Below are 12,931 nucleotides of genomic sequence, written 5' to 3'. Positions count from 1 at the left end.
TATCATTTTAATGGTGAATTTATCAATCGAAATTGTTTCCTGATCATATGGTCCACTTGAGATGTGAATCTTCCCTATCTTTAGGGCGTGTTTGGGCAGTGGGATTAGAAAGGACCAGGTGGGATGGCATTCATCCGGTCCTACGCCAATTCCACTCCATGTTTGGGAAGAATGGAAAAGCTTGGAATTAGAATAGATGGAATTGCATTGGGTCCTATGCCAATTTCACTCAATTTTAGCAAGTTGTGTGGGTCCTACCATGATGCGTGGTCTATATCCAGACCATCACTACAAGAAAGAGGGTTTTTAGCGACGAAACTTTTAGCGACGAAATTTTTTTTCGTCGCTAAAAGTGACTTTCAGCGACGAAATAAATTTTCGTCGCTAAAAGAATATCTTTAGCAATGAAACTTTTAGCGACGAAAGTTTTCGTAGCTAAAAATCGTGGACGAGACTTTTAGCGACGAAAATATTCGTCGCTACAGGCTCCAAACATTTTTGGGACGATTACTTTTAGCTACGAAACTTTTCGTAGCTAAAACTTGTGTATGGGACTTTTAGCGACGAAACAGTTCGTCGCTAAAAGTAATTTCGTCTCTAAAACTTTAGTCGTTAAAAGTGTTGTGTATTCCAGGTTGAAAAAGGTGGCCCTAACTTTTAGCGACGAACCAAAACCGTCGCTAATAATTTTTTTTAGCAATGAACATTTTCGTTACTGAAAGTAATTTCAAGAAGAGTTTTAGCGACGAATATTTTCGTCGCTAAAACATCTATCTCAGTTTGAAAATTTTGGCCCGGACTTTTAGCGACGAACCAAGACCGTCGCTAATAATATTTTGAGTGACGAAAAGTTTCACGAGTGGAAGGAATTTCTAGAAGAGTTTTAGCGACGAATATTTTCGTCGCTAAAAAACAAAAATTTTGGCCCTGCCTTTTAATGACGAACCAAGACCGTCGCTAATAATTTTCCCTCTCTTTTAAAAATTTTCCCGCTAAGAGTTTTAGCAACGAATATTTTCGTCGCTAAAAGAGTTGTGAAAATCTTAGCCCTGACTAATAGCGACGAAAAATTGCGTCGCTAAAAGTAATTTCCCACTTTTTTAAAAATTTTCCCGCTAAGAGTTTTAGCAACGAATATTTTCGTCGCTAAAAGAGTTGTGAAAATCTTAGCCCTGACTAATAGCGACGAAAAATTGCGTCGCTAAAAGTAATTTCCCGCTTTTTTAAAAATTTTCCCTCTAAGAGTTTTAGCAACGAATATTTTCGTTGCTAAAAAATAGAAATTTACTTTTACCGACGAAACTTTTCGTCGCTAAAAGTGTTTTGTATTTCCATTTTTGGCCCTGACTTTTAGTGACTTTTAACGACAAACCAAAACCGTCGCTAATAATACTTTTAGCGACGAAAATATTTGTCGCTAAAAGTAATGTTGCTTTTGAAGATAATATAGGAAATTTGAAATTTTTGAGAAAAAATTTATAATATGAGAAGTTTTTTGAGATTTTGAAAATAAAAATTCTAATTTGTATTTTAATTTTTTTGAAATATTTTATAATAAAAATGATATTTTATTAAAAGAGTAAAAAAATATACATTTTGGAAAAAATGTTATTTTTAAATGTAAATTGAAATTTATCTGTGAAAAATAAAATTACTAAATTATTAGGGAGATCCACTAATTGAACCTTTAATCAACTCTTTTTGGACAATTCAATCGGTTCAGATTGAAGAGTAAATAACTTCAGATGTTTAAATCAAGTTCACCAATTTCTCCCAAATTGGATCTCCTTCACTCAAATTTTGAAATCTAACGTTCAAATCCTTGAATTTGGTAGAAAAAAAATGAAGAATCAAGCATTTCTTACCTATTGGCACTAATTTGGTACGATTTGAACAAAAAAATGGAGCAAAATGCAAAAATATGACATTGAGAAAAACTTTGACAATGTTTGAGAAAAACTTTGAAAACAAAATGATGCTCTTGTAAAAAAAAATCAACATTTTGAAATTTTTGAGGAAAAAAATTAAAATATAAGAAATTTTTTAAGATTTTGAAAATAAAAATTCAAAATTTGTATTTTTATTTTTATTTTTTGAAATATATTATAATAAAACATCATGGTGATCCATGGGTTTGCCATATTCTGGGACAAATTCATCGGGTTTGTTTGGCTCGTTTGGCATATCATGGGATTTTACTATCCCATCCCTCCTAATCCCTCTTAATCTACTTGGCCAAATAGGCCCTGAATGTATTTGGTCTATCCATGTCATCCATCCGTTTTTCTGTCTATTTTAAGGAGTTGAGCCCAAAAGATCAAGTGGATCATAGCACTGGAAACAATGGGGATAATAATTTTTTCACCGTTAAAGCCTTCCTAGGCCCTTTATTTGTCATCCACCCTGTTCATAAGATCATGCAGACATAGATGAAGGAAAAAAACAAATATAAGATTGATCCAAAACCTCTTTAGCTCCTAAGAATTTTTCAACCGTAGATGTTCAATTCAATTGTATCCTATTGTGTGGTCCTTTGAACATTGGATATGCCTCATTTTTAGTCTCAATCCGAAAATTTATCTGTTAAAATTAACAGATGGAGAGGATAAAATACATAAATTATGGTGGACCTCACAGAGTTTACTCGTAGTTACTCACTACGCAATCCGCTTCAATGGTAATAAGCTATATGGGCCCATAGAAGAGTTCAAAAATTAGGCAGATCTAAAATTCAAGTGGGCCACACGTCAGACAAAACAGCCGGATGGAACATCCACCATTGGAAACTTGGTAGGACATCGGGATGATATTTGTGCCCATGGTTTTATTCGTGTGGTGATAACCTTATTAACAATTGAGATGTTGTATAAATATCATAATGGGTTCTAGGAAGTCTCAATGGTGGATGTTTCCATTCTCAGTATTTCACTCGGAGTGGCCTAGCTTAGTTTTGCATCTGCCCGATTTTTAGACCCTGTCCCATTACGAGCTTGAGAAAATCATGAACAAAGTGGTTTTGTTACTGCATTTCTGTGGGCCCACATAGCTTCTGGTCATAAAAACTTCCCATGATGCATTTCGTCATCCATCCCTTGGCATGCATTTTGCAGTGAGGATTTTGACAACTCACGGTGCCCTTATCAGCATACATTGCTGGGGTGGGTTTTCAATCCGTTTTGCTTCCTAAACTATGATCTCCCCTATTTTTGTTATAATCATGCCATAGATGCTATGGTAGCAATGCTTCATTGTTGATCCTAACCTATCATGCTTGGATTCGAATATGAGCCATTTGATCTTTAGTTCTCAATGTTCTAAATTTTCTATTATAAACAATCATTAGTTCAGCGAATGCTTCTTAGTATAGACTAGAATATGAACAGTTTATTTCATCATCTAAGATGTATTTCGAGTTCTAAACCCATCCTCGATGGCTATGGTATGGTGGGCACCAGTCTCTATCAAAACCCTTATAGCGACTGACGCAAGTATGGACGTGATGAGGCCGATCACTGTCTTCCTCAAAGTGGATAATTATTCCAATTCCATGAAGTTTTTCTATATTTTTCATAAAGATTCCTCGAATCCACGAGAAAAATAGAAATAAATTCTAGTAAATTCAAAAATAGCTTAATTGATGATAAAAAAAATGGAATTACATGGGTTTTTAATTGTCACTTGCACAATGTGATTCTTTACAATTATAAGCAAACCATGATAATCCTAACAAATGGATGAATCGAAATGTTGATTGGACCTATTTTTGTGTAAATGATCTTGACCGTCCATTTTTAATTCCATTTACGGAATGGTCAAATTTACTAAATCAGTGTGATATTTTCATGGTAGTTCTTGAAATATGGATTATACCTGATGAACCATATTGATCAATGGTTTGGACTGTCTATGTTCTGAATAAAAATGGGTACACTATAACTAATTGTGTTCGTAGGCACCGGAGCATTTCTAAATAAATAAATAAAAGAGTCCTTGTGAAGCAACAATATTTATGGGAGATGTGTTGGTGTTCTCTCACATAAATTTTTTTTTTTAAAAAATTAGGGCTTGATACCAAAAATGAGAGGTATATAAATCTCAGGTGGACCACACCACATGATAACAATAGTGATTGAATATCCACCATTAAAACCCTCCTAAGGTCCATTGTACTTTTTATTTGACATCAAATCTATTGATTAGGTCATACATGCCCGGATGATGAGAAAAAGAAATATCAGATTGATCCAAAAATGTATATGGCCCCCAAAAGTAACTTAATGGTCGATGCTCATTCAACACTGTTTCCTATAATGTGGTCCAGTTGAGATTGGGATATACCTCATTTTTTGTCTCATACCATAAAATGATATGGAAAAATAGATGGACGGCAGGGATGAAACACATACAACATCGTGGGGCCCACACAACACCGACAACCAGCCACGGGCGTTGGTGTCAGCGCGAGTAGAGAGAAGGAGATATACTCTCCTCTGTCTCTCACTCTCTGTCTCCTCTCCCTCGCGCACCCTCTCTCTCTCTCTCGGTCTCTCACTCTCTGTCTCCTCTCCCTCGCGCACCCTCTCTCCCTCTCTCTCTCTCTCTCTCTCTCTCTCTCTCTCTCTCTCTCTCCGTCCCTCTCAACCGCGCCCTCTCTCTCTCTGTCTCTCTGTCGCTCTCTCTGTCTCTCTCGGTGCTCTCTCTCTCGCGCATCCTCTCTCTTTCTGTCCCTCTCGGTGGATCGGTGGACCGTGACCGGGTATCTCTCTCTCTCTCTCTCTCTCTCTCTCTCTCTCTCTCTCTCTCTCTCTGACCGTTCTCACCGTTGACGAAAATCCCCAATTTCTCGATTTTGGGATTCAAAATCCCTAATTTCTGGATTTGGGATTCGAAATCCCTAATTTGCCTGTATGGGATTCGGATTTGAGGATTCAGAATCGAAAATCCCTGATTTTTTGATTTTTTGGGGATTCATATCTGAAAATCCCTAATTAACAGATTTATTTGGGATTCATATCTGAAGTGGACGCAATGTACTTTAATTTGATTCTTCAATAATATCTGTTGATCTGTGTTGCGTCATAATGAGTGGTGTACCTTAGCAAGCAATTTTTACCAAGGTGGTTTTATTCAATGCTAGCATGCTTTCAAAATTGTTTTTTTGTTTGTTAGCCTTTCCCCCCATTTACAGGTTCAAATCAATCTGTTGTATAATGACATTGGTTCTTTAGGTCTTTAAGATTATATTTTCCTTGAAACTGTGGCTATTTGGCACAAATAATTTTGAGCAAGAATCACATATGTCCAGCCTTTATTCATATTTCAGGTATATAGGTATGCTGTCTGATGTTCTGAAATCTCAACATGAGGAAGGGGAAGCTTACTTGTCTGAAATTGATGTTTGGCTTTCCTCCTTTTCTTTACATATCTTCAGGTAAAAGATGATCTAGCTCCATTTGTTTGTGTGCCCGCACACATGCAGGAAGGAGTTAGAAGATGTGTTGTCTATAGATGATCTCGAAAGCCTTAAAAACTTGCCAATGGCTAGTTTTGAGTCAGAACTTTGGAAAGTAGTTGGCCAGAATCGTTTGCCTGAAACAGACAGAAGAAAGGTGACACTTCTTGTTTGATAACTGTCATTCTCATTTACATGCTATGTCGTATCCCATTAAGACTGAGAAGTCAATCTCAGCATTATTAACCTTGTGAGGATGTTCATTATGATTTTTGTTTTTGTGTATTTGCTAAGTTGTCCATTTCATTGTTCAAGTGAGCTTGCTTTGGAAGCTTGTTAAAGTTCCACATCCTGAAAATGTAAGAGCTCAGGAAGTGCTTGTGCTCTTCCTTCTGTCTACTGGAATCAAGAACCCAAGTGTTGAATTGGGTGCAAGCAGTTTGAAGTCGAAGAGTGCACTACACCAAAATCATAATCATTATTAAATTCTTTTTTTTTTTTTTTACAAACATCATGTCAGACTTCTTTTTTACTCTGTTCCATTTTTCTGTTTGATTTTTTATGTCCAGAGATACAGGTTCATCAACGAAAGAATTCCATTGATACATTGCTTGCCAAACAGGCTGTCCTTGTGGATATCTGTACTATGGAGGTTCAAGGGTGGACCTCGCACCCCCCAAGTTCAATTGGATATGTTAGAATGGAAATATATAACCATAGTTTTTCTTTTCGATGTTTTCACAGCTGTACGGATCTACGGCACCATACAGTTATAAGTAGATGGTACTTCAGCAAATTGTCTCTAAATAATTGATATCAACTGAGTCCTCTTTTAGAGGTTGTATTTCAACCATAGCAGATCCTGTCAATAGGCTTAATATATAAAGACCCATGCATCTGTTATTCAAGAAACATGGTGGAAATCAAAGCCTTTGGTAGTATTAAATGACCATAAATATCAGTCAGGTGGTATTCCGTAGTTGCATATTTTGAGGAAAATGCTCAACCAGGTTCTTTAGAGATGGTTCAGGGAAGATCACTTTTTGTTTTCCAATAGGCTTTGTTGAGCTGTATGTATGGACTTCTGGAGTAGACTATGATGATATTTTGACTGAATTGAGTCAGTTTTCTTGTTTCCTTTCATAGATTTGATTTTCTATTGGCGTGATGGCTTTAGAGCCTCTTTGGTGTAATGCCTTAAGAGTTTTGTGGCACAATTCCACATATTTATCTTTTTATTTGTTGTTTTGTCATTACTGTTGGCTGTTGCTTCATGGTAGATTTGTAGTCAATGTCTAGTATGCAGCCTGAAATTCGGAGAAAAAACTCTGAAAAGATTCCTTTGCATGTAACTGTTAAAAAAAGATTCCTCTGCATATGAGATAAAAACAGAGAGGGGCTCCACTTCATCCAGTGTAGGGTATATGAAAGTGAAAAAACCAGACATTGGACATTAGAGAAGTAAACTTGCTTTATAGGGCCTTCTCTTGTAAATGGTTAGGTAAAATTTTGATCCTGTGTGAATGGTTGGGGCTACCAAGTATGTTGCGAGGAGAGTTTGGTACAGAAAAAACATTCGCCATCATATAATATTCTTCTGGAAGGCTGTTGGAAAAAATTATAATGATTTTTCTGCAAGTAATTTTTCCAACCTGCATTTCCCACCCTGAACATTTCCCCAAGGAAGCCTTGAGAAGTGAATGAGATGTTCTATGGCATCTCCCATCAACATCTGCCTCATCAGATGATTGTCAAGCCCAACTTCTTTCCCTTCTGAGTCCCGATTAGAATACTCATAACCATGACAAATTGGAAAGCCATCCTTAGTAATTTCTCATTTCCATTGTATCATGATCCGATCATTATTGTTTTGTGCACATTGGCTTGTCTTTTGGACACCTTGTGATCTTTGCCGTGATGCAGGGTGGCAGACAAGGACTGGGGAGCTGATTTTAGGAAGCTGTCTGCTAGTGCAGCTCTTGTTGGCCTTACTTTATGGTTTGACCATATGCAGGCAAGTCTTCTTTCACTAGCTACATCACTAAGCTTTATTTATTGTCAAGGAAACCAGTGGTGGATGATGAAATGATTAAAATCATGCTTTCTTTAAACTAATGATATCTATCAGAACATCTTCTCTTGCATTGAGAATGGCCTTGACTTGATGCTTTTATCGTCCAGAATCATGTAGATCTTGCTCATCTGGATGATATTTTTTCCCCTTTAAATATCTTGGAGCTGATCTTTTGTGTTGCCTTGCAAACTTTACAGGTTTCTTATTATTTTAACAATCCAGATGTCACAGAGTGATTTTCAAGGTTCCTCCTGCCCTGCAGATATGTTTTTTTTTAATCTCATACTGCAATACATCTTAAGTAGCAGTTGTTGCCAATGGAATGATATGCATGACTAGGACCCTATAATTATGATCATGATACCACTATGTGCAGGAAAAGGGTTTCAGCTCAGGTGATATCTTTATCAAAAGAGTTGTCGCCAAGGTAGGGGACTTTGTCGATGTGAGTTTCCCCTCCAGCTAATTTTTTTAAAATCACTTTCATTGATCAAGAATGATTCAATATGCATTTGATTCCATACTTCATTTTCTAATGCTAAGCATCGGACATGCATGTGTTTTGCCTTTTGATAGGTTCGTGATGGAAAATTGATGGTGAATGGAGTAATCCAAGATGAAGATTTCATTTTAGAGCCACTTGAATATGAAATGGATCCTATGGTAAGTTCTCCTTTTGAACTTTGCAATATATATAACTTAAAACTTGGCAAGAATTTTCAGATTGTCTCAACGATTTTTTTTTTTTTTTTATAAAAAGAGAGGAAGAAACTAGATCAGTTTTTGGTGTGTTGCTCATGGGAATTCAGGAAGCAATGGTTCTGTGCAGATTGGTTTTTTAAAAAGTGATGAGCTGAAATGCTTTGAAACTTTTGCTGACTTCTTGTAACTGATCCTTGACCTAACATGTATGATGACTGAAGCAATCATGCTGCTGAAATGCTTTGGAACTGTTGCTGATGTCTTGTAACAGATCCTTGACCTAACATGTATGATGGGCAAAGCAATCATACCACCTAAATGCGTTTAACTTATTTACTGTGAGTTGTATCCGGATTATGTGTAATGAGTAGTATTATGAGTTTTGACTAGGAATTATTTTGTTAATAGGCCTTTACTACATAACCGAGAGCAAATATTAGACACTGATTCGGAACTAGAGAGTTAAAAGAGGAGGAAGTTGATCATGGGATATGTATCATTCATTTAACAAAACTTTGCTTAGTTTTTCATGAACTCGTCCTTTTCTTGACTTTGTTTGAGAGTGATTCTATAGGCCACATGAAGTGATTTTTTTGCAGGTTCTTTGGGTGATTTGCTAATCAATCTGTTTGGTAAGATAACCTGCAAATCTATCAGTTGTGTCCACACCACTGTTTTGAATAGTGTCGTAGCGTAGCGTAGCTACGATGCTAAAGTTAGCAAATAGCGTAAATCCCTTGTGGCGTATGCTATAGGGGTCGCAGCCTATGTAGCGTCATAGTGTACACTAGGTTTTTTTGTATTTATTAATGATAATTATATTTTGTATTTAATACTTGATTTCTTTTCATACTTGTGACTTAGTACTCAAGAAAAAGAAGTACCATGGCATACCATAGCATTCACTCGAAACTAAACAGCCCCTAAAGTTTTTCTTATTTATATAATATGAATGGCGCGTTTCCTAATATTTTCTTGTTTACTCCAAACCTTTGCTTAGTTGTTCCATGTAATGGCTCAATAGGCCCCAAGGTTGAGGGTTTGAGTTGGTGCTAACACCATCAAAACTTATTTAATATGAATACAATCAACTAAAAACTTTGTAAAATTGTCATGCGATTCTTGCATAAAACATATCTAGATTCTAGACATGCAGGCCCATTTATAGAAACCCTCTTTATGAGCAGTTTGGATCCTTGAAATTGGAAACTAAAGATTTGAGTATAAATAAGTTTTAGTAAAATATTTCACTTTATAATTTACCAAAATCCACAATCTTGAAGGGCTAGTGGTTTGATGCTTCGACATAAAATAAGAAACCAATCTGTTCATGGTTCATGATATATGACTTGTGAGAGAAAATAGGAATAAATGGAATAAACCTGTAGTGGAAGACATGATCCATGTGACAATTGGAAGCTGAGGCAATTATTACACCATATCTTGATCAACATGCCTGTAGATGTGTGGCATAGTCATTTCCTGAACTCAATCCATGTCAGGTAACTTCTTACATGTATCTGACCAAACTTAAACATGATAACTTTTTCCACATTCCTCTAACCCCAAAACAAGCATAAAACCAACTCCACTTTCTAATTTAGGAGATGCATGGATGAGAGGATCTCTACCCTATGCTTCCCATCTTAGTACTTCATGCTCATCTTCTTGCTCTTTTTTTAATATTGAAATCTGGTCTCTGATAAAGTACAGCTAATTGTTCTCATGATTTCGAATCAGTATTTATTTAAACAAATTGGATGTCATTCCTATCTTTGTTCTTACAGCAAGATGCATTTTTATTTTCTTTTATTGCATGCTCTTATTTTCTGCTTGTGTGGTTGTCATGAAAAGCGGGATGCTGCCACTGCTCCAAATGTTGGGGATCGTGTTCTGTATGTTATTATTAAAGCTGCAAAAGGTGCCAAGGTAGTTGGTTATGTGATGCTTGTTCTTTGTGAGTTGTTTTTTTCTGTGTTCGTTGGTAACGCTTTCAAATCCACTGGTTCATAATGAAACAGGCTTATGAAAGGTCGGAGGATCCTATCTTCGTGCTAGAGAATAACATTCCAATTGATTCCCATTACTATCTCGAAAATCAAATTAGCAAGGTGTTATTTGGTATTTCCTTCAAGATTTACTTCACTACTTTCTTTGATTGACCTGGTTATTGAGTATTTTCCATGTTACAGCCGCTTTTGAGAATATTTGATCCCATTCTGAAGAATGCGGAAAAGGAACTTCTCCATGGCAGCCACACAAGATCAGTTTCCATTTCAATTCCTTCAAACAGCGGTATCATGAAATTTGCTAAGAAACAACTTTGTTGCATTGGCTGCAAAGCTCTAATCAGGTAAGTTTCCTACATTTGCTAAGTTATGGTCCTAGTGCATAATTGTCAATGTATCGTGTGTATGACATTCACCCTCCAATAGGTTGGTCCGGCCATGAAGATCACCTAGCACATAAATCGGGTATATCCACTCATCAGATGTGCCACACATGTACTTTGGATCGGCTGAGCGGTTGTCCATTGTTTTTTGTGGTTTGGCCTACTTGATTATTTGATCAACCTGAAATTTGCATCAGGTGTTTTCATGGAGGTGCCAACCTTTTTGATTGGTTGGATGTTAGACACGCTTGAAACATTGAATCTTATGTGCTGGTTGGTCAATAACCAATAGTCCAACTAGTTGCACATGAGACCTCGTGTGTATCATCGTCATCATCATAGCCTTCCCTCAGGTATTTGGGTCAGCTTTGTGAATCTCATTTCACCAATCAATCCTAAGGCTCTATGCTATGCAACTGAACAAGCCTTCATATACTTCCTCACCACCTTGATCCAAGACCTTTTTAGGTCTTCCTGTCATATTCTTTTTGAGGCCTTTCAACTCCTATCATTATTCCTTGCTGGAGCTCTCTAGTCTTTGTTGCACATGACCGATCACCTCAACCTGCTCTAGATCATTTAATTTCTTATTGGAATTATTCTTATGCTGTTCCAATGAACTCATTTTTAATTCTATACTTTCGTCCCAAGCATAGCCAGTCAAGTAGCTGTCTTATGAAAATTTTCTAGTTTCATTGACATAGGAGCCGATCAATTTCCTTGTTTCATAGACATTCCCATGATGAAGGGCTTGATCCAAAATGACATAGGAGTCGGGAGGAACACTTGTTTCATAGACATCCACCGATGGATAAACGAACTTATATGTATTTATGCGTGAATGAATGTGATGTGGATAAGATTGTTTGTGTTTGGATGAATGTACTTTTATGTTTGGATGGATTTACTAGTTTGGGTTTATATGAATGTGAATGTGAATATGATGCATTATACTATATAACAGGTGTATATCAGGAAAAATATGATGAAATATATTATAACAGGTGTATATCAGGAAAAATAATTTTTTTGTGAAATTTTGTGCCGGAATATTGATTTTATAAAAGAGACTTTTAGCTACGAAATTTTTCGTAGGCAAAAGTTTTGTATTTATTACTAAAAGTGGAACGAATATTTTTTAGCAGCGAAAATTTTCGCTGCTAAAAGTCTTGTAAAGTTTTTTTAGCGACGAAAGTTTTCATCGCTAAAAGTGAACCGAATATTTTTAGCAGCGAAAATTTTCGCTGCTAAAAGTCTTGTAAAGTTTTTTTAGCGACGAAAATTTGCGTCGCTAAAAGTGGAATTTAAATTTTTGGCCGCGAAAAGTTTCGCTGCTAAAAGCCTTATAAAGTTTTTTAGCGACGAAAAGTTTCGTCGCTAAAAGTGGAACGTACATTTTTGGCAGCGAAAAGTTTCGTTGCTAAAAGTCTTATGAAGTTCTTTTAGCGACGAAAACTTTCGTCGCTAAAAGTGGAACGTATATTTTTGACAGCGAAAATTTTCGCTACTAAAAGTCTTGTGAAGTTTTATTAGCAACGAAAATTTTCGTCGCTAAAAAGGTTACCTTTGGCGGCGATTTAAATTTTTCGTCGATAAAACCTTTTTACGCCGGTGTTTTAGCGACGAATTTAGCGACGAAAATTTTCGTCGCTAAAACTTATTAGCTACGAAATTTTGGCTTTTAGCGACGAAAATTTTCGTTGCTAAAAGTGGGATTTCTTGTAGTGCATCCACCCATTTTTCAAGATTATTTTAAAGCATGCGCTAAAAATAAGGTACATCTAAAGCTCAAGTGGACCCCACCATAGAAAGCAATGGGGATTGAATACTTATCGTTGAAAACTTCTTTGGGGCCACATAAGTTTTGGTTCTACCTCATTTTTAGGCTCAAGCCATAAAATGAGGTTACAAAACAAATGAACGGTTTAGATATAATGCATGTGTTATTCTCAATAATTTCAAATGATGGTGGATATATCCATTCAATGTACCACTGTGTTACTAACAAAGCATGGAATTAATCTTATCTCATGGCAACAAGGGAGAACCCCTGCCATGGGTAATAATTATGTTTTTTGAATCCCAATCCCACCTGATGCCTTCTAATCCCACCGCCCAAACACACCCTTAGGGCTGTGTCATAACGTGATCTTTAAGGCAGGTAGACATCGTAGATGTTGCAAGCATATGTTTTTACCTAAAAGCTTCTACGTTGTCGCTGACATTGGAGTAAGGCCGTCACTACACTTTATGGTGGTGTACAGTGGTGTGAAGACACCATGTAGCACACCATGATTTATGTTGCCTTATC

General features: G+C 36.5%; 1 protein-coding gene across 1 annotated transcript; it reads left to right on the top strand.

Moving 5' to 3' along the window:
* Positions 1–9,707: 9,707 nt before the first annotated feature.
* LOC131244526 (DNA polymerase delta catalytic subunit-like) lies at positions 9,708–10,613 on the top strand. The gene is made up of 3 exons (XM_058244074.1): positions 9,708–10,157; positions 10,250–10,339; positions 10,421–10,613. Exons 1-3 carry the CDS (start codon positions 9,954–9,956, stop codon positions 10,583–10,585), a joined length of 459 nt encoding a protein of 152 aa, XP_058100057.1. The 5' UTR covers positions 9,708–9,953; the 3' UTR covers positions 10,586–10,613.
* The last annotated feature ends 2,318 nt before the right edge of the window (positions 10,614–12,931 follow it).

The sequence above is a fragment of the Magnolia sinica genome, chromosome 4, assembly GCF_029962835.1.
Source record: "Magnolia sinica isolate HGM2019 chromosome 4, MsV1, whole genome shotgun sequence".
NCBI classification, from domain to species: Eukaryota; Viridiplantae; Streptophyta; class Magnoliopsida; order Magnoliales; family Magnoliaceae; genus Magnolia; species Magnolia sinica.
The sequence above is the reverse complement of the archived record's forward strand: the minus strand, read 5'-3'. Positions and strand labels throughout refer to the sequence as shown.

Bases quoted from the DNA above. Each gene is read 5' to 3' on its own strand.
- LOC131244526 (XM_058244074.1), top strand. From the start codon at position 9,954: ATGATTTCGAATCAGTATTTATTTAAACAAATTGGATGTCATTCCTAT. The intron at 10,158-10,249 runs GTAGTTGGTTAT...ATAATGAAACAG, and splicing joins AAGCTGCAAAAGGTGCCAAG to GCTTATGAAAGGTCGGAGGA. The intron at 10,340-10,420 runs GTGTTATTTGGT...TCCATGTTACAG, and splicing joins TCGAAAATCAAATTAGCAAG to CCGCTTTTGAGAATATTTGA.